The 20,483-nt window shown below is 60.4% G+C and overlaps 1 protein-coding gene across 7 annotated transcripts; it reads right to left on the reverse strand.

The window, feature by feature from the left end:
• Positions 1-74: 74 nt before the first annotated feature.
• On the reverse strand, positions 75-20,483 carry ADCK5 (aarF domain containing kinase 5). Of its 7 annotated transcripts, none has more exons than XM_046020779.1 (15): positions 19,771-19,924; positions 8,284-8,387; positions 7,216-7,365; positions 2,470-2,545; positions 2,122-2,322; positions 1,894-2,034; positions 1,696-1,809; positions 1,478-1,609; positions 1,327-1,410; positions 1,146-1,227; positions 996-1,074; positions 829-920; positions 509-761; positions 291-407; positions 75-215 (listed from the first exon to the last, which is right to left on the reverse strand). In XM_046020779.1, the coding sequence occupies exons 1-15, from the start codon at positions 19,780-19,782 to the stop codon at positions 110-112; spliced, it is 1,743 nt and encodes a 580-aa protein (XP_045876735.1). In that variant the 5' UTR covers positions 19,783-19,924; the 3' UTR covers positions 75-109. The 7 variants fall into 7 exon arrangements, with proteins under 7 accessions (XP_045876735.1, XP_045876727.1, XP_045876745.1 ...); XM_046020771.1 differs by having other exon boundaries at positions 8,281-8,387; XM_046020789.1 differs by lacking the exon at positions 19,771-19,924 and adding an exon at positions 15,728-15,917 and having other exon boundaries at positions 8,281-8,387.

The following is a 20,483-nucleotide window of genomic DNA, read 5'->3' on the forward strand; positions in this document are numbered from 1 at the left end:
CCTGGCCGGGCTGCGCCCACCTAGGGCACAGCATCTCCAGCGCCCCAGGTCTCCGTCTGTGGGGCCCGATGCTGGACCAGCCCTGAGGTCCTCTTGCCGCGGGGACGGCCTAGGTCTCCAAGTACTGGGAGAGCCCCTGGGTCTCGGGCAGGAGGCCCAGGCGGACCAAGAGCCGAATAAGGAGGGTGGTGAGCCGCATCGACAGGGTCTCTAGCCTGCGAGGAAGGTCAGGGGTGGGTGGGGAGCAGGTCTCAGTCCCCCGCCCTGGACGCTTGCCCTTCCTGTCTCACCTTAGGGCCACTTCAAACTTGAACACCTCCCAGATGACCTTGACGTGGCGCAGGATGCTGGCCCCGTAGACGCTCTGGTACGCCGCCCCTGCCAGGCGGCTCCAGCCCCTGACCGCGCTGCCCAGAGATACAAGTCAGCCTGGGCTGGTCCCGCTCTGGCCACTGCCTCCCGCCGCGCCCCCGCCGCTTCCCCTGGGCCTTGGCCAGCCGGCACCCACCTCTTGGCCATGAGGAAGTAGCGGTCGACGGGGGTGCCCAGGGCGGTGTTGATGGCGCGCACGGTGTTGACGTTGCGCAGCACGAGCAGCATGGGCCGCGGCAGGGCCTTGAGCACGCCCATGACGGCCTCAAAGTGCTCCTGCGCCATGGTCTGCATGTAGGCCGCCTCCTCGCGGCTCAGCAGGTGCGAGCGCCACAGCTGGCCCAGGCGCACGGGCCGCTGCATGAGCACCTCGGAGAAGAGCAGGTAGTCTGCGGGCGGGGGTGAGCCGGGACCCGGTGCCCCCCGGAGCTCCACACCCGCAGAGCCCGATCTCACCTCGCACCCCGAGGGCCTCCGCGTGCGCCTTCATGGCCGCGTCGTCCCGGAGAATGACGGCCCGCCACAGCTGGCACAGGGCCACCCGGTCCCTGAGGGAAGCCAGCTGTGAGCCCGGGTCTGCGCCCCACCCTGCACCCCCTCCCCCGGCTGCGGTCCGGGCTTACTTCTCGTCCAGAAACTGGTAGAGCCCGTGGTCCAGCAGCACCAGCTGCGCCTTCCCGTCGGGGCCTTTCCGCACCAGAACTAGGGGCACAGCCTGTCAGCCTGTGGGCTCCGACCCCCACCCCAACTCCCAGCCCTGGGCCCTTTCTTACCGTTGCCCGGGTGGGGGTCCGCGTGGACGAAGCCGGTGTAGAAGATCTGCTCCGCGAAAGCCTGGATGAGCTTCTCTGCGATCTGGGGGAGGTCAGGACCCGCCGCTGCCACTCGGTACTTAGCACCCCCCACCTGCGACCTCCCCGCCCCCGCCCCCCGCCCCCCCGCCCCAGCACTCACATCCTCTGCTGCCAGCCCCATGCACCGGATGGCCTCCACGTCGTTGACCTTGCAGCCGTCCCAGAACTCGGCCGTCAGCACGCGCTGGGAGAGAGCAGGCGGCTGAGCTCGGCCGGGCTGCACGTTCCCACCCCGGAGGGGCCCAGCCCACCTTGCTGCACGCGTCCCAGTGCACACGGGGGACCACGACGTAGCGGAAATGCCGCAGCTCCCGTGCACAGCGCTCGGCGTTCCGGCCCTCGTTCTCGAAGTCCAGCTCCTGGGCCAGGGTGCCCTTCAGGTCCTGGGGGCCACATGGGCAACTGAGGGTCCGGCTTGGGGACTGCCCCCCCGCCCCCGTGCTCCGGCCTGGCTCCGGGCAGGGCGTACCTGGAGGACCCAGCTGAAGCCGAAGCTGGGATGCATGAGCTCGACGAGCCGAAGCAGCAGCTCCAGCGTGTGCACGTCGCCCTCGAACCGGTCCCGCAGGTCGATGTACTGCACCTGCGTTGGCGAGGCTGCGGGGAGACCTGGGGCCGCCGGCTCCGCCCCAGACCCCGCGGCAGCACAGGGCGGGCCCCCGCGTACCTTCACGGCCACCTCCGTGCCGTCGTGCAGTGTGGCTCGGTGCACCTGGGCCAGGCTCGCGGCGGCGATGGGCTGGTAGTCGAACTCCCGGAAGAGCTTGCGGGGCAGGGCCTGGAAGTCCTCGAGGAACAGCTCGTCCACCTGGCAGGGGGAGGGGGGTTGGCGGGACGGCGGCGGGGCGGGGGTGGCTGCAGACTGCCCAGCCCCCAACCCGAGAGCAGGGCTCACCTCCTGGAAGCCACGCGTGAGGGCCCGGTCCTCCAGCACGCGCAGGGTCCGGATGTACTCCGGGGGCAGCAGGTGGCTGAAGGAGCACAGTCCCTGGCCCAGCTTCACATAGAGGCCCCCGTTGCGGATGGCCCCGGCGACCAGGGCGTCAGCCGCCCGCTGGTGACACGCAGACATCACCTCCACGTACCCCGGGCTGTTCTGACCGCAGGCATGGAAGGAAGGGATGGGGGCAGGCGGGCGCCTCCTTAGTGCCCCAGCACCTGCCTTCATCTAGCGTGTCACTGTCCCCCCCCACTTCCCCCAGCGTGTGGCCTTGCCCGCGGTGGCGAGGGTGCAGGGACAAACCTCTTCCACGCCTCGTAGGACGACATTTGTACACCACCAGTAGTCCAGGGAGATCTGCAGGCCTATCCTCAGGGACCTGTCGGCAGAGGCGGCCGTCAGCACCCCACGGCGCCGGCCTCGGAGCCGTCCCAGCCCCGCCCCGCCCCAGAGCGCGGGCCCCAAACTGAGCACGTGGCAGGGCTGCTGGGCTCCCAGGCTGGACCGGGAGGGCGAGCACAGGCTCCGGTCTAGCTTCTTACTCAGCACCGCCAGCGGGGCAGCCTGGGCTCCTGGTCTACACGGCGGGTAGCCTGTGTCCACACCACTCCTGTGCCTGAACGTGCAGCAATGAGCACTCGGACAGACGGGAGTGGGTGAGACCTGGGGGGCGGGGGGGGGGGCACTCAGGCCCTCACAACCAGGCCTGGCTTCTTCCTCGTCCTCACAGCACCTAGGACCTGTGCAGCGGTGAGGGCGGGCGCGCTGGCAGCTGTCACCAGCTCCCTTGCGCAGACATGGTGGCGCTCCAGGCGCGTCTGCACCGCCCGCCCAGCAGAGCCCCAGGCGCATTCCACATGGCGGAGGACAGCAGCCGCCCAGCAGCCGGATCCCAGGGCAGGGCTCCCAGTGCTCTCCATAGTCCTGGGGGCCTGGGCCCCTCCTTCCAGGCACGCACACACTGCCTGTGGCCCGGGCTATAGACAGGCCCTGGGTCTGGAGAGGGAAGGAACCAGGGCTGAGTCTAGCCTCCAGCATCACAGACTGCCGACCCTCAGACCTTCACAAGAGGAGTGTAGGGCTCCTGTTCCTCAAGGAAGAAGCCCCGAGGGGACCCGGGGACACTGGTCAAACCAAACCTCTTCTCTTCCTGCCCCCCAGCCACCTCCGCCACAGGACGGCTACAGCGGGAAGGCAGGAAGGAAAAGGCCGCTGGATTCCCGACGGGTCTGCCTCCCTGCTCGGGTCCAGGCTGCCCGCCCCGCAGTCGCACTGTACTCCCCAAACAGGCTTCGTCCCGCTCACCCCCGTCTGCACACGGAACAAACAGGATCGTCTGTGAGGCATGGAGTGCGTGGCTGCCAGGGGAGCAAGGACACGGGTTCCCTGAGCTCCCCGGAGACACAAAGCGGGGGAGGGGCGCGTCCCTCCTCCTCGAGTGACTCAGTCCAAAAGGCAATGCAAGGTCTGCAAGGGGGCAGGGGGAGCTGCTACGCTTGGTGACCGGCCAAACACACCACCAAGGGAAGCCAAGGTCCTCCCAGCTGGGGAGAGGAGTTCTGGAAAGGGAGTGGATGAGGATGATCTCTGTCCTGGGAAATACCGTGTGGATGCCAGGTGTGGTGCGGACGGCCGCAGACGGACACGCGGAAGCATGTGCGCGCACAGCCCCGCATCCCAACAGCCCCTTGCTCTCATCCACGGAAGAGCCTGGGAGCAGCAAGCACACCGCCGCCCACCCATGGTCCTTAAGACCCCACCATGCCGAGGAACTAGGCTCCCGGGAGAGTGGCCAAGTCCAGGCCTGGGAAAGAACAAGACAGGGTGTCTGAGCGCACGGAGGGACAGAATGCTCCAGAAGCGCAGACGCAGTCCACGGACCCGGGGCAGGACTTAGAACGACAATCCGAAGACGTGACGCCAAAATCCGGGCTCGGTGTAGTGTCTCCAGCTCCACTGTCCGCGATGTTTCACAGTGAGATGCCGGAGACAAAACACCCCGCACGGGCGCCTGGGGGGCTCCGTGGGTTAAGCCTCCGCCTTCGGCTCAGGTCATGATCTCAGGGTCCTGGAATTGAGCTCCGCATCGGGCTCTCTACTTGGCAGAGAGCCTGCTTCCCCCTCTCTCTGCCTGCCTCTGATCTCTCTGTCAAAAACAAAAACAAAAAAACCCACCCCCAAAACTTGGAAATTAAGAAGGGATCACAAGGGCTAAACCCGGAACAGTCAGCAACAAGAAAACACTGAAGTGAACGGAGAGCACCAACCCACACCATCAGGCAAGAGACCCCTGAGTGCGGACGGATACAAGCGGGGAGAAGAAAGTGTTTCCTACCAGCAGAACGGCAGGAAGCAGCTGTGGAGCACTGAGCGAGCAAAGCCACGACGTGGGGGCCGGGGTGGCAATGAACTCACTCGGAAGCCCTGGGAGGCACTGGGCCAGTGGGCAGCAGGGGGCAGGGACCACCGCGAACACCGCTCCGAGAAGAGCGGCCCAGACGGACCGCCGCCCCCGGGGCAGAAGCACAGCAAACGGCACCAACCGAACCCGCCTGCGCGTCGCTCAGACCCAGACGGAGGGGCCTTCTACAGAAGGGGGTCACCAACGTGCTTCCTGACAAAGTGGGACAGCAAAGATTTTGCTGAGTCCAAGCCTGCCCCGGGCTGCTGCAGCGAGAGTCAGCAGCTGCCGGCGACACGCACAGCGGACGAGGCCGTGGGCCCAAGGAAGCTTACGCATCCCGCGGCAGCAGCCAAGTTTGGCCACAGTTTGCTGACCCCCCGTTGTCCAACATCACTGGCCTATGAGCCTCCCAAGGGGTCAAGATCCCTGTGTGGTGAAGAATTAACTTCAGCCAGAAGGGCCTGGCCTATGCCCCAGCTCCTGGCAGGTGGCCTCTGAACCGCCCCCATCTCCTGAGTGATAGGAGTGTCCGGATGGGTGATGGGCAGGGACGGTGCACACTGACGATGTGCTCAGACCGCGAGAGATCGGCCCAGCTGGGGGCAGGGATGGGGACTGGACACAGCAGTCGGAGGACCACGACTGTCTTGCCTGGAAGGAGGCTCCCGGGGAAACCGCGCACACAAAGCTCCCAGAGCCACCGGACGCACGGCGGCCTGTCAGCGACAGGGCAGGTCTCTGAGGAAATGGAAACTGAATCCGGGGCTCTCCCTGCGCAGCTTTTCCTTGGGCTCTTCCTGATTTGTCTCGTTTGCTGGGAGAACAGCTCAGTCCCGAGTACGGCACTTGCCCGAGTCCTGTGATTCGACCCCGGAGCCAGCGAAACTGACAGCCCCCGGCCCTCATGGGGGTCTGGGGGCCGTGCCTGACCGCAGGGTTAGCCACAAGAACCGAGGAGACACTATCTAGACCGCAGGAGATTGGAGGTGGGCCTGGTACGCGATCCCGGTGACAGGTAGATGAGCTTAGCAAGTCAGAGACTCATAGCGTACGGGTGTCCTGTCGGTGCTCACAGAGGACGTCCTTGTTTGGGAAAGGCCCCAGCTTAGGGGGCAACGGCGCACACGGGCAACTCCTCTGTCGGCATTTCAGGAAGAAAAACGTTCTTTTGTCTAATTCCTACAACTTTTCCAGACATTGAAAACTGTGTCCAAAAAAAAAAAAAAGACCACAGGTTTCTGAAAAGCTACGACTGAATAAGGGGCGGGGAGAGAAAGCAAGGCCTTGGCTCCGACTTCCCACCGCTCACCTCTGAGCTTCACTCACACCGCACGTGTTCTGATCTCCGCGGTCCTGCAACGGACGTGCGCCCAACCCCGGGTGGGGAGCCAGCCTGCCCTGTTGCCCACCTGCACTCCGGCCTCCCCCATATTTGATGCCCGTGACTCAGGAGGCCCTGTGGTGACCCGGCGCCTGTCCCGGCACTGGCTGGGGCTTACAGTTGACAAGAACGTGTTGGGAAAACAACAGTCCCAGCTCCCTCTGATCCCAGCCCAGCCTCTGAAAGCGAGCTGTGAAAATACATTTTCTCGGGGCACCTGGGTGGCTCTGGGTGGTGCCTGGGTTAAAGCCTCTGCCTTCGGCTCAGGTCATGGTCTCAGGCTCCTGGGATGGAGCCCCACATCGGGCTTTCGGCTCAGTGGGGAGCCTGCTTCCTCCTACTGTCTCTGCCTGCCTCTCTGCCTAGTTGTGATCTCTGTCTGTCAAATAAATAAATCTTTTAAAAAAAACAAAAAACGGAGAGCCTGTTTTGTCCTCATGGCAGGAAGTGGTCAAGCATTCAGCCATTCACCCGATCACGGTCTCCAATAGCACAAATCTCAGCCAAGTTTCTGGCTAAGTGCCCGAAAGCCTTAATAAGGCCTAAGCATTCCCTTGAGAGATGGACCAGGGTTGAGAGGCTGCAGGTGCTCAGAGCCGTAGGCCCAAACCCCGCAGCTGCCTCGAGCAAGGTCGCATGTGAGCCGCCTCCCCGGGCAGCCCAGCCGGGGATTTGGCTTAGACTGAGTTTTCACTCAAGGCCAAGACCTGGTTCTCAGGATTTCCTGGCTGTCGGAATTCCCGGGTCTGACCAACAGCAGAAACGTCTGTCCGAGGGGCTCTGACAGGAAGATCAGCCCCACCCCAGGAATCCAGCACGGGTAGTTGAGGGAGTCTGAGAAGGGCCTTCAGTTTAAGGCAGCCTTGATATTAATGACCAGACACTGTCCGTCTCCAGTCCTGTCCATGGGGAGTGGAAGAGGGTCGGCAGCCCTCCCGCCCGAGCCCCCGAGCCCTCTGGATGCCCACTCTCCTTGGGGGAGTGGAGGTGAGAAAAAGAGGAGGAAGGGGAAGAGGAGGAGGCCGCTGCCCGTCTGCCCATCAGCTGGCGGACACCGGAGCAGCTCTCCGCCCTCCAAGCCTGACCTGCAGCGTCTGGAAGAGGCCGCGTCCCGGGGACACGGCTCGGCGGCACACGTCCCTGCGGCAGCTTGGAAGGTTCCAGCAAAACCCTGCCGCCCCTCCCAGCCCCAGCTCAGGCTCCACACATCTCAGGACAAGACCGGCTGGGGGAGAAAGACGTCCCACGCCCCCACCCCTCCTACCTGCCGAAGCGGCCTACACCGTCCACTACGAGCCTCATCCTTCTCTTCTCCTGAGGCTCTGCTGTGAGGTAGCGGGCCCCAAGGAGCAGGGGGACCCCCAGCGCCGTGGCCGAGAGCACCTTCCTCCACAGGGGCTGGGGTCTGCGGGACCTGGAGGGAGACAGAGGCATGTGGTGCGGGTTACTTCCTGTCTGGCCCCTGGGCCAGGGCTCTGCCGGCCTCTGATCCCCACGGCCCACGGGGCCCTCATGGCTGGGGCCCGGCCCACCTGGGGAGCTGCCGCTGGACCGGAAGCCTCTGCAGGCGACACTGGGTCCGGAGGCCCGTGTGCTCACCAGCGCTTTCCCAATCACCTAGCCTAAGCCCCACACACTCCCTGGACACCAGGCTCCGAGGGCCCGTGAGCAGGAAAGCGGCTCACGGGCAGAGCTGAGGGCCCCACCGGCCAGGCCTGCGCTGTGCGAGCCACCGTCACCCTGATGACGCCCAAGTGAGCTGCCAAGTGCCAGGACGGCAGAGCCGGGCAAGATGCGTGGGTGACAGGGATGAAGGGGAGAGCCCGACTGGAGCCCGGCATCGAGTCGCGCGTCTGTCCCGAGGTCACCAGGTAGTGAGTGAGGGCTCAGGTAACTCACTGCAGCCCGCCAGGCCTGAGTCTGGCCTCCTGACGCCTCCCGCCTCACTCCCACGCTGTCCCGCCCACTGACCTCGGGCCTGGAACCCTCCTGCCTCCAGTTCTGGCTACTTCTGCTGCTTGTTTTGGCCCCAGCCGCAGCGGCCAGGCCTTCTGCACGCTCTGAGCCAGCGACTGTCTTCGCAGAGCACACAGCGCTAGCCGCCGCGTGCTCAGGCCGCTGCCGCCAGAGAGTCCCGCCCCAGGAGCGCCAGTCCCCGGCGGGGGCAGGGCCGAGCAACTCCAGGCCGCCACACGGAGAGGCAGACGCGTCTGTCGTGCCGGGGGAAGCACAGAGCAGCCCAGCCTCGGGCCCCGCAAGGGAGGTCCTCCATCCCTGCCTGGCAAGAGGCACGGGCCCTAGAGGGCACCCAGGGCTGCGGGGAACTCACCACCTTGCAGGCAGGACCCGGAGGCTTCTCCTGGAAAGGACAGCAGGGGCCGGCCGGGGGTCCCGGCTGCTGTGCAGCAGGGCAGAGCGGAAGCAGCAGAGCTGTGACTGCAGAGGGAACACACGGCACAGGGTCACCCCGGCCCCGAGCTGAGGGCCAAGCAGCACCTCCCAGGGCCCCAACACGTCACCAATGCCGGTCAGCACTTGCTGGGCCTGGGCTGAGGGCCAGGCCCACACGTTCACCTCAGGAATGCAAGGACGATCCCACCTCTGGGGAGCAAGGCCGAGACCCGGGCGCGACACGAGAGCAGGCAGGGCCGTACTGTCCGCACCAGGAGCCTCTGCCTCGCGGCACCAATGACAGGTCACGAGAGACACCCCATCTGCATGCATCCCTTCTGTTCCTGCCACCGACCCTCTCCTGGTGGCCCTGGGACCTCTTGCTGACTATCCTTCTGCCGCTCAGCCCACTGACCAGTAGCCTCAGGAAGTCATTCTGAATTTCCAAAGATGTGTCTAATTACACGATCAGAAAGATGTCAGACTCGGGCGGGGGGCAGAAGCAGTAAAAGGACCCTGTGCGGGTGCTTGGTGATTGCTCTGAAAACACGTGCTGGGCCCCAGCGGCAGAGACACGGCAGAGGCCAGGGAAGGCCAAGCGGAAGACGTGCCACAGCCGGCCACAAGGACCGCTCAGCGTGCTGCTCTGTTTCAGCGACCACGGGAGCATCACGGCCCTCCTACGCTGTCCGACAACCTTGGTCTCCCAATCGTATGTGAACTGCGGGGTCTTATGAGGTCTTTAACCACAAATTGCCAACTGCAATTCCCTTTATAGAGGAAAAAAAGGTTACTAGAGTACCGACCCACGGCACAGATGTTAACATTATTACCGTGAACCCTGAACCAAATAAAGGACTGGCTTTCCAATCATTTTCTGGCCAAAGCACACAGCCCTGAAGGCAATTTCAAGGACTGCAAAACAACACGAAAGTCAAAGGAAAAGGTCCGTGACCTGTTGCCCCAAGAGGAGAACACAGGCGGACAGAAAGCCTCCGCCCGGCGAGGCCACACACAGTGAGCGCAGGTCCTCCAGGGAACCCCCCAGAGGCGAGAGAGGCGCCAGAGGCAGAGCCGGAGGCCTCCGTGCAAGAGAGCAGCCTGGGGGCGCCTGGGTGGCTCAGTGGATTAAGCCGCTGCCTTCGGCTCAGGTCATGATCTCAGGGTCCTGAGATCGGGCCCCGCATCGGGCTCTCTGCTCTGCAGGGAGCCTGCTTCCTCCTCTCTCTCTGCCTGCCTCTCTGCCTACTTGTGACCTCTCTCTGTCAAATAAATAAATAAAATCTTAAAAAAAAAAAAGAGAGAGCAGCCTGGCGCGGCGCCCCCGCTGCCCTCTAGCCTGCGACCTGAGCACGCGGCTCTGTGCAGGCTCCGCGGCAGAAGCCCAGAGGATGGGCATCTGTGACCACAGTCACCTGGCGACAGCCGCTCAGAACATCAGTGATGGCCTGCAGTACGGGGGGTCTGGCTGGGACCTCTATAACCATAAGCACGAGCGCCGGAGGGAAAGCCGGAGGAAAGCCCTCCCCTCAGACGGGTCTGTCCAGGCTCCACCCACCCGGCCTGTTCTTCTCAAGGCCCGCAGCCCCCTTCCCTTGTACTCCCGCCCCGAGCCGCTCTTCGACCGCACGTCCCCCCCACGAACCCTGCCGGAGATGCCCCGCATCCAGCCAGAGGCTGCGCAGGCAGACGAAGCCAACAAGACACAGGGACGGCACGGGGCACAGAGGAGGGAGGATCCTGCCATCCGGCAGCAAGTGCGACTCCCACGTGAACCCCAGAGAGGGTCTTGTACACAGAGAATGTGGACTCGGCGGCGGCCTGAAGCCAGGAGAGCACAGGGCATTTCTGGGGAGGGGAGGCCTGTGTGGCTGGGAAGGGTGGTGGGAGCTCACAGGTGGCGGGCCGGGGGGGGCCCACAAAGAGGCGGCGGCCAAGTGAGCAGGAGCCAGGCAGAGCACCCCAAGAGGCTCTGGGGTTCTCCTGCAGCGAGTGGGCACTGTGCTGGGAGGTCGGCCCAGGAGGAGGGTGAGGCCGGGTGGAGCCGAGCGGATTCGGGGCAAGCGTGGGGACCTGGCGAGATGGCCCCAGGCTGGTGCCGGAGAGCCTGGGAGCGCTGGGATGCCATCCCGCCCTGGCTGCCTGGCCCTCCGGCCTCTGAGAGCCGTGTTGTGATTCTGCTCTTCTCAAGAAGACGGCAAGCCCACTGAGTAAGAGCTCAGCCTTCACTGTCCAGGACCCTGAGCACGTCTGCCAAGCGGATCCAGGGTGCGAGGAGCCTCTCAGCAGCCTGGCCTCTTCAGAAAGTCACCAGGACCCGTGAGTTGGGAACACTGGTGCTGGGCACAGCCACTGACCAATTCGCTGCTTCTATAAATACTTGCAAATTTTAAAAAAGATTTATTTGAGAGAGAGCAAGCAGAGGGAGAGGAGACAAGCAGGCTACCTGCTGAGCGAGGAGCGTGACAGGGACTCGATCTCAGGACCCTGAGATCATGACCTGAGCCAAAATCAAGACTTGAATGCTTACTACCTTTGGTGCAGGTCATGATCCCAGGGTCCTGCGATCAAGTCCCACACCGGGTTCCCGCTCAGCGGGGAGCCTGCTTCACCCTCTCCCTCTGCCTCTCCCCCTGCTTGTGCTCACTCACTCTCTCAAAAAAAAAGGAATCAGACAACCACTGAGCCAACAGGTGCCCCAATGTTTGCAATTTTTTATAACAATAAGTTAAAACACAATCACAGGAAAAAGGTTGTCACCTGGGAGGCTAGAGAGACAAGAGCCCAGGCACGCCTCAGGCGGCAGGAAGGCTCCTATGAACACAGTCCAGGGACAACACTCTAGCCAGAAAGTGGCAAGAGTGGGGAGTTCCTGTTCGTACCCCCGGCGAGATGAAGCTGTGTGAGAATGACCTCGTTAGGGGATACATGTTGAAATGTTTAGAGGCTGAGTCAAAACATCTGCAACAGGGGACGCCTGGGGGGCTCAGCTGGTGAAGCGGCTGCCTTCAGCTCAGGTCATGATCCCAGCGTCCTGGGATCGAGTCCCGCATCGGGCTCCCTGCTCAGCGGGCTCCTTACTTCTCCCTCTGCTGCCACTCCGCCTGTCGGTGAGTGCTCTCTCTCTCTCTCTGACAAATAAATAAATAAATAAACAAACACATCTGCAACTTACTTTCAAATGGTCCAATGACAATAACAACAACAAATATATGTGTGTGTGTGTGTGTGTGTGTATATATATATATATATATACACACACACACACATTTTAAGACTTTATTTGACAGAGAGACAGTGAGAGAGGGAACACAAGCAGGGGGAGTGGGAGAGGGAGAAGCAGGCTTCCTGCTGAACAGGGAGCCCGATGCGGGGCTCCATTCCCGGACCCTGGGATCATGACTTGAGCAGAAGGTAGATGCCTAACCACTCAGCCTCCCAGGTGCCCCCAAAATACGTGGTTTCAAATAGAAATAGGACACTCACAGTGCGTGGTCGCAGGCAGCGGGCATCGGCACAGTTAGCTACATGCGACCATTCTGTAAGCTCGTCCCTGTATTTTCTTTTTAAAGATTTTATTTATTTATTTGACAGATAGAGATCACAAGTAGGCAGAGAAGCAGACAGAGAGAGGAGGAAGCAGGCTCCCTGCTGAGCAGAGAGCCCAATGCGGGGCTCAATCCCAGAACCCTGGGATCACGACCTGAGCCGAAGGTAGAGGCTTAACCCACTGAGCCACCCAGGCGGCTCCTGTCCCTGTATTTTTTTTTAAAGATTTTTATTTATTTATTTGACAGAGAGAGATCACAAGCAGGCAGAGAGGCAGGTAGAGGGAGAGAGGGAAGCAGGCTCCTCGCCTAGCAGGGAGCCCGATGCGGGGCTCGATCCCAGGACCCTGAGATCATGACCTGAACTGAAGACAGACACTTACCCCCTGAGCCATCCAGGCACCCCCTTGTCCCTGTATTTAAATGTTCTTACTATCTAAGTCAACAGGCATCTGCTAGGCTACGCCAAGTAAGGTGGAAGGCCGCCGCTGTTTTATTGTCCCATTGTTTCCTTTACAGACTTACAGTGTTGCAATCACATACGGAGCTTTGTATCGTTCAGTAAAAGTAAATGAGCTATGACTTGCTAACCTGACAGAGTCTAATACAGGCCATTGCTTTTACCGCCTTCCCCAGCTTCAAATACTTTAGTGCTGTCAATTCTATTTTTAACCTTCCTCACTTTTATATTATTGTCAGATATTTGTAAGTTGCTTTTGTTTTTTGGGTTTTTTTGAGTGGGGGAGAGAGAGGGAGGACACGGAAGGGGCAGAGGGAGAGAATCTGAAGCAGGATCCATGCTCAGCGCAGAGCCCGACATGGGGCTTGTCTCACCACCCTGAGATCACGACCTAAGCCAAATCAAGTCACATGGTCAACCAACCGAGCCACCCAGGCGACCCTATTTTCAGTTTTTCTTTTCCTCCAGCACAGTCGACGCGCATGTCACGGGAGCGTGTGACACAGTGACCCAACACTTCCAACACCAGCCGGTGCCCATCACCACTGCCCTCCTTGACCCCCAGCCCTGTTTCCCATCCCGCCACCCTCCTCCCCTCTGGTGACCTCCATTCTCTAGACTGAAGAGTCTGGTTCCTGCTTTGTCTCTCTCTTTCGTTTTTCCCTTCGCTCATTTGTCTCTCAGACCCCAGCTGGGAGACCGATGAGCCCCATGTGGCATCTGCCCTTCTCTGACTTACTTAGCTAACTAGCACGGTTCTCCAGCTCCGTCCCTGCTGCTGCAAATAGCAACTGAACCCATTCCTTTCTATGGCTGAAGAACATTCCAGCGCACACACACCACGTCCTCTTCATCCATTCACCACTCGATGGGCACCTGGGCTGCTTCCACAATTTGGCTCCTGTCGATAATGCTGCTATAAACAAAGGGGGCATGTACCCCTCTGAATGGGTGGTTCTGTACTTTGGGGGGCAGCAGCTAGTAGTGCAAATGCTGGGTCATAGGGTGGCTCTATTTTTAACTGCTTTTTTTTTTTTTTTTTGAAGATTTTGTTTATTTATTTGATAGAGAGAGACGGGGAGAGGGATCACAAGCACAAGGAGCTGGGGACGGAGAAGCAGGCCACCTGCTGAGCAGGGAGCCTGACACAGGGCTCGATCCCAGGACCATGACCTGAGCCAAAGGCAGACGCCTAATGATGGAGCCATGCGAGCACCCTGACGCTTAGCTTCCTGAGGAACCGCCAGACTGTCCTCCCGAAGGGCTGCAGCAACTTGTATTCCCGCCGGCGGGGTAGGGAGCTCCTTTCCTCCGCAGGCTAGGAAGGCGGCACTGTGAGGGTGAGGCAGCTGAGGCAGGGCGGGGCCCCCTCGCCAAGGGCGACCATACGCCCAGGACACCAGGCACTGTCTGGAGACACACTTGGTTGTCACAACCTGAGTAAAGGGGTCCTCTGGGCATCGAGTGGGTGGAGACCAGGGACACTGCCCAAGAGCAGACAGTGCCCAGGATGACCCTGGCCTAGAGACTCAGGGAGAGCCAAGGCTGAGAAGGGGCAGACTAGGAACGCAGACTTCTGAGCCTGGAACTGGAATGCAGGTTCCCGCAGGCACTAGCTGTCCAGCGAGGGCAGGTTACTTCCTTCTCCATACCTCCCTTCCACTGTCTATGAAGCTCGGACCACTGTACTAGTAAGGTAGGGGTCAACCGAACATTTGAAAAATCCTCCACACAGCGCCCAGCCCGCACGACAGGCCAGGCAGATGAGCACGCTGAGGCCACTCTAGCGTCAAGGAGCAGCTACTCTCCACCGCCCTCCTGCTCACTGCGCCCAGCCACCTGCTGGTCCCCAGGCCCTTCCTCTCCTGCCGACGGCCCCGCCCCCGAAGCCCACCTCACCTAACGCGCACGACAAGCACACGCGTGCTGATTAAAATGAACTACTCATGGTAAAAGATCATCAGCGCCCCATTGCTTTTTCAGAAGGAAAACGAGCATTTAGTCCAGAAGAGAAGAGACTACAGCTCCCAGCGGTCGCAGCCGGAACGTGAAGTGCTTCCCGCACCGGCAGCAGCAGGCCAGGAGCGCGTGAAGGACGGCGCCGGCGACCGCGCGACCCCGGTGCGCTCGCGGAGTCCTGCAGAAGCTCCCCGCCCCAGACGAGAAGGAAAATGGCCAAAGCTGACCAGCGACGATTATTCTGAGACAGGAGCCTTCACAAGGTAAGGACAGGAAAGATCCACGCGCCGTTCTAGCCGACAAACCGGAGGGGGAGCAAAAGGCTCCCAATTCTGAGGCCGCAAGCACGGAGGCCGCAGCGAGGCCAGCAGGGAATGAAATGCACCGGAGCCCAGGCATGGCAGCCCCAAGACCACAGGCTAAACCTAGCGTCACAAGACCCCCAGATCCTCCAGGTGCCCATGAGGGCCGAGCAGGAGGGGCTGTCCTCGTGTTCTTACACAGAGGAGCGCGCTGACTCTCAATCATTTCACCCTAGCACCAGGCTCGGCGCCACCACAAGCCTCCCGGGCGGCAAGGCCAGAAAGGGAACCGGCCCCAGCCCCCAGCACAGCTCCTGCTTCCTCAGCCACCTCCGCTGGTAAGGACTTGCTGCATCTCACCACCCCCCAAGGCACTTCCCAGCGCCGAGGGACTCTCACTCATACTCCCGTAACAAGGGTCCCTCTGGTTGAACCTGGACAGTCTGCGCAGCACCAGGCCCGGCCCTATTCCCCAGGCCGCCGTCCTGCCCCGAAGGGCCTTCACAGAACCCGAATTCCCCAGGCCCGTCTCTCACCACCCCCCCCAGCCGCCTCCGCAAGCTGTGCGTGTGTCCCCAGACTGCAGGGCCCACCTCTCCGTCACCTCTGCGCCTCCAGGATCTCGTGCCGTGCTTGTTACGTGAAGCAGGATGCCCAGAAGGCCGGCTGAATTCAGATAAATGGTGAAAGGATGAACCAGAACCCCACGTGGCCCAACCGTGGACGCTAGGTGGGCAACAAGAAGGCCACGGCGTGTAAGACAGGGCAGCAGCCCCTGCGGCAGCCCGGCTCGCACAGCACTCCGAGGACAAGGCCTCATGCTGGCAACTCCAGAGGCCCCACCAGAGTCCACGGGCCCATTCAAGTACCTGGCTCCTTCCAGTCTGGGATGGCCAGAGCTCCTCAAACTAGCCCCATCATCCAAGAGACATCCCCAAAGCCCAAAGAAGTCACGCGTCTATAAACATGGGACAGAATCTATAGTCAGATCTTCCAGAAACCAGTCCAGGACAATTTCCAGCATGGAAGTCAAATCACACCCAGAGCGTAAGCACCAGAGCGCACCAGCGAACAGGCAGAGAGAGCTTTGGGTCCCCAGGCTGCTCCCCCACACACCAGTGCCTTCTCGCGAGGAAGACCACACGCCCCGCCTGGCTTGGGACAGCCTTAGCTTCACTTGTCTCTGCATCCACCACCTCAAAGCCTTCCGCTCTGGGCGAGATGAAATGGGCCTTCTGTACCCCAGCCTCTCGTGGCGAACACACGAGTGTGTGCACAGCTTGCCTGCAGAAACAGAGTCCCACTCACCTGGGACTCAGCTAGCAACCTATAAAGGAGGAAAAAAAAAGGCTCTGAGTAGTGAGAGTCAAACAGATATCACAAAGGTCACCAACAGGCTCGGCTAGGGCGTCCCTCCGCCCTGTCGGTTACATAGCGCACCTGAGGGAATGAAAGGTCACTGTGGACAACCCAGCCCACAGCTCCAAGCAGCACGTGCTGCGTCTCATGCTGAGGCCCGAACCAGAACTACAGAGGTGACAAGAACCAGGGCTGCTTCCTGGCAGGGTCAGCCGCCCTCCGCGCTCCAGCAGGAGAGGAATCCTAGGCACAGAAATGTTCCCGCAGGTAGGAAATGAGCCCGGGAATCCGGGCCCAGGGGAGGTGGCCCAGGGGACTACAAACACCCGGCCCTTTTCTCTTCCTAGGCTCTACGACCCCTGGGCACCAGTCAGGACTCAGAAGCGTACTGGGCCCCGCTCCACATACCAGACGGGAGCAGCTCTTCGGTGGGAGCTAAAACCCGCAGCACCCTCCTTAGGGTGGTGGGAGGGTTCAGTGATCGACTATGTGCACTTTGTAAGCTGTCTGGTGCTGTGCTACAGGCCAATCTGGGGCCTGTCCGCCTGGTTCTCACACGAACTCTGCCTCACCTCAGTCCATAAAACATCGTTGTGGGACGCAGCTGCTCATTGCAAGTCACAAAAAGTAACAGAAATGCATCTGTACTTATGTGGAAAACCCAAAAGACTCCACCCCAAAACTGCTAGAACGCACACAGGAATTTAGCAGCGTTGCAGGATATATAAAATCAACGCACAGCAATCAGCTGTACTGTATACACTAGCAATGAGACAGAAGAAAGAGAAATTAAGGAGCTGATCCCATTTACAATTACACCGAAAACCATAAGATAGCTAGGAATAAACCTAACCAAAGAGGTAAAGGATCTGTATTCAAAAAAATATAGAGGGGCGCCGGGGTGGTGCAGTGGGTTAAGCCTCTGCCTTCGGCTCAGAGATCTGAGCCTTTGATTTGCCTTTGATCTGAGTCCCACATCGGGTTCAAGTGGGCTCAAGTCCCACAACGGGCTCTCTGCTCACTGGGGAGCCCGCTTCCCCTCTCTCTGCTTGCCCCTCTGCCTGCTTGTGATCTGTCTGTCAAATAAATAAATAAAGTCTTTTAAAAAACCCAAAACAGGGCCCCTGGGTGGCTCAGTGGGTTAAAGCCTCTGCCTTTGGCTCAGGTCATGATCTCAGGGTCCTGGGATCGAGCCCCGCATTGGACTCCCTGCTCAGCAGGGAGCCTGCTTCCTCCTCTCTCTCTGCCTGTCTCTCTGCCTACTTGTGATCTCTGTCAAATAAATAAATAAAATCTTTTAAAAAAATTAAAAAAAAACAAAAAAACCCAAAACACTATAGAACAGTCATGAAAGAAATTGAGGAAGACAAAGGAAATGGAAAAACATTCCATGCTCACGGATTGCTCATGGGACAAATATTGTGCTAATATCTATGCTACCTGGAGCAATCTACACATTCCACGCAATTCCTACCAAATACCAGCAACATTTTTCACAGAGCTGGAACAAATAGTCCTAATATTTGGAACCAGAAAAGACCCCCAAATAGCCAGAAGAATGTTGAAAAAACAAAACAAAACAAAAACAAAAACAAAGTTGGTGGCATCACAATTCCGGACATCAACTCTATGACAAAGCCGTCATCATCAAGACAGCGTGGTACTGGCACAGAAACAGACACAGATCAATGGAACAGAGTAGAGAGCCCAAAAACAGACCCTCAACTCAATGGTCAACTAATCTTTGACAAAGCAGGAAAGAACATTCAATGGAAGGAAGACAGTCCCTTCAATAAATGGTGCTGGGAAAACTGGACAGCCACATGCAGCAGAATGAAATTGGACCATTTCCTTACACCACACACGAAAACAGACTAAAAATGGATGAAGGACCTCAATGTGAGATAGGAATCCATCCAAATCCTTGAGCAGAACACAGGCAGCCACCTCTTCGACCTCAGCCACAGCAACTTCTTCCTAGACACATCGCCAAAGGCAAGGGAAGCAAGGGCAAAAATGAGCTATTGGGACTTCATCAAGATCAAAAGCTTTTGCACAGCAAAGGAAACAGTCAACAAAACCAAAAGGCAACGACAGAACGGGAGAAGACATGTGCAAATGACATAAAGGGCTAGTATCCAAAATTTATAAAAAAACTTACCAAAACGCCCAAAGAACAAACAATCCAATCAAGAAATGGGCAGAGGACATGAACAGACATTTCTGCAAAGAAGACATCCAGATGGCCAACAGACACATGAAAAAGTGCTCCACGTCACTCGGCATCAGGGAAATACAGATCAAAACCACAATGAGATTCCACCTCACACCAGTCAGAATGGCTAAAATTAACAAGTCAGGAAATGACAGATGCTGGCGAGGATGCAGAGAAAGGGGAACCCTCCTACACTGTTGGTGGGAATGCAAGCTGGTGCAACCACTCTGGAAAACAGCATGGAGGTTCCTCAAAATGTTGAAAATAGAACTACCCTATGACCCAGCAATTGCACTACTGGGTATTTACCCTAAAGATACAAACATAGTGATCCGAAGGGGCACGTGTACCCGAATGTTTATAGCAGCAATGTCTACAATAGCCAGACTATGGAAAGAACCTAGATGTCCATCAACAGATGAATGGGTAAAGAAGAGGTGGTATATATACACAATGGAATACTATGCAGCCATCAAAAGAAATGAAATCTTGCCATTTGCGACGACATGGATGGAACTAGAGGGCATCATGCTTAGTGAAATAAGTCAATCGGAGAAAGACAACTATCATATGATCTCCCTGATATGAGGAATTCGAGAGCCATGGTGGGGGTTGTGGGGGGGGGGCAGGGAAGGAAAAAATGAAACAAGACAGACGAGGGGCTCTTAAGCCTAGGGAACAAACTGAGGGCTGCTGGAGGGGTTGCTGGGGGACGGAGTGAGCACCGAACGTTGCGTCAGACCGAAGAATCGCTGACTACCAGCACGCCCTACGTCCACTAAGTCTGAACGAAAAACTGTTAATATCTAAAGCCTACAAGGCTACGCTTCCTAGAAAAATACAAGCCCCGTAAAAACTCTAAGCGGAAAATGCTGATGAACCCTCCGTCTCTTCAGCCGAAAGCCCTGTGAGGAAAAGGACGGATTCCCGGGCCCGACGCGGGGCTCGATCCCAGAACCCCGAGATCACGACCTGAGCCGAAGGCAGGCACTCAACCCACTGAGCCCCCAGCGCCCCGAGGACACCGGGCATGAAAAGCGGCCTCCTAAGCAGATAGAGCCCGCGAGGCCCGACCGAGAAACAGAACGGGAAGAGGCCTGGGAGGGCAGAGACCGCCGCCCCGCGGCCCGCAGCCCTGGACTCGGCTCGGAAGCCGCGCGGCAGGGGTCGGCGCCGCACGACGCGGGGGCGCTGCAGGCCGGCGCGGGGAGGCGGGAGCGGGACCCCGGCCCGCGGCGGCCGCACAGCACGGAGCAGCCAGGGGTCCGGGGCGGAGGTGCGCGCCGGAACGGGGGTCGGCAGGGCGTCCCCGAGGGCGTACGACGGGGCAGGTTCCGGTCGCGGCCCCCGGGGCGCGCTCCCTTCGGGGGGTCCCGCCGGTGGAACCCATTGGTCCCAGCGCGGTCCCGGGTTTCTACCGTGAAGAACGCGGGCTCCGGCCGCCGTGAAGGACGCCCGCCCCCAGCAGCCCGGGGTCCCTGACGCGGCCGCGGACGGGGCGGCTCGGGGGTGGCCCTGGGGTTCCGGACGGAGTCTGACGGGGCCTGTGGGAGCGGGCGCTAGGCCGCGCGGGCGTGGAACTCACCGGCCGCCACATCTTCCAGGCCGCCGCCGCCGGTGCCGCTGCCGGTGCCGCTGCCGCTCCGGCTCCCGCTCGCCGCACGCTCCAGTCGCTCCGCCCAGCAGCCCCTGCGGGACGGAGGCGCAGTGCGCACGCGCGCCCCCGCCCCGCCGGCAGTGGGCGGGGTCCGGAGGCCACGCCCGCCCCGCCGGCGTCCGCGGCGGAACAGCTCCCCCTGGCGGCCGCCGCAGCCTAGCTTTAGGGCTCGGACCGCGCGCCCTGCGTCCCCTCCCGCCGGCGATCCCCGGTCCAGTCCTCCCGCCGCTCCGGGGGGCGCGTCTGCTCCTACGCATGGAAGCCGGGGCTCGGGGGATCAGCTCGCTGGTTCCCCGGGAGCTCACAGCTCGGGCGGAGGGCAGCGGCCCCGCACTTCTGCCGCCGGCCACGGTGCGTCTCTGGCTTCGCGGCTCGCGTTCCCCGCGGCGGAATGAGGTCGGGGTCCTTGTTGCTTGGGTCGGGCCGCCGGTGCTTGTGGCGCCTGCTGGGTGCCGGGCGTCCCGACGGCGGACGGTCCGCAGCGTCGCCGTGAGAGGCGCGCACGGGGCGGCGAGACCCTGCGGAAGGCTCGTCCCCCGCACCGGCCCGCGGCAGGGCAGGACGCGCCCCCCAGCCCGCGCCCAGGCTTCCCGTCCCTGCTGCTCTCACCCTGCGGGGGGCACCGCTCGCGGCGGGGTCTC

This window comes from Meles meles, chromosome 1 (genome assembly GCF_922984935.1).
Source record: "Meles meles chromosome 1, mMelMel3.1 paternal haplotype, whole genome shotgun sequence".
Taxonomy (NCBI): domain Eukaryota; kingdom Metazoa; phylum Chordata; class Mammalia; order Carnivora; family Mustelidae; genus Meles; species Meles meles.

What these genes read in the sequence shown, in the direction of transcription:
- ADCK5 (XM_046020764.1), bottom strand. Translation starts at nt 20,099, where the DNA reads ATGCGTAGGAGCAGACGCGCCCCCCGGAGCGGCGGGAGGACTGGACCG. An exon ending in TCACGCGTGGCTTCCAGGAG is followed by an intron (nt 2,035 to 2,121) that starts GTGAGCCCTGCT and finishes TCCCCCTGCCAG; the next exon opens with GTGGACGAGCTGTTCCTCGA. An exon ending in TACTTCCTCATGGCCAAGAG is followed by an intron (nt 408 to 508) that starts GTGGGTGCCGGC and finishes ATCTCTGGGCAG; the next exon opens with CGCGGTCAGGGGCTGGAGCC.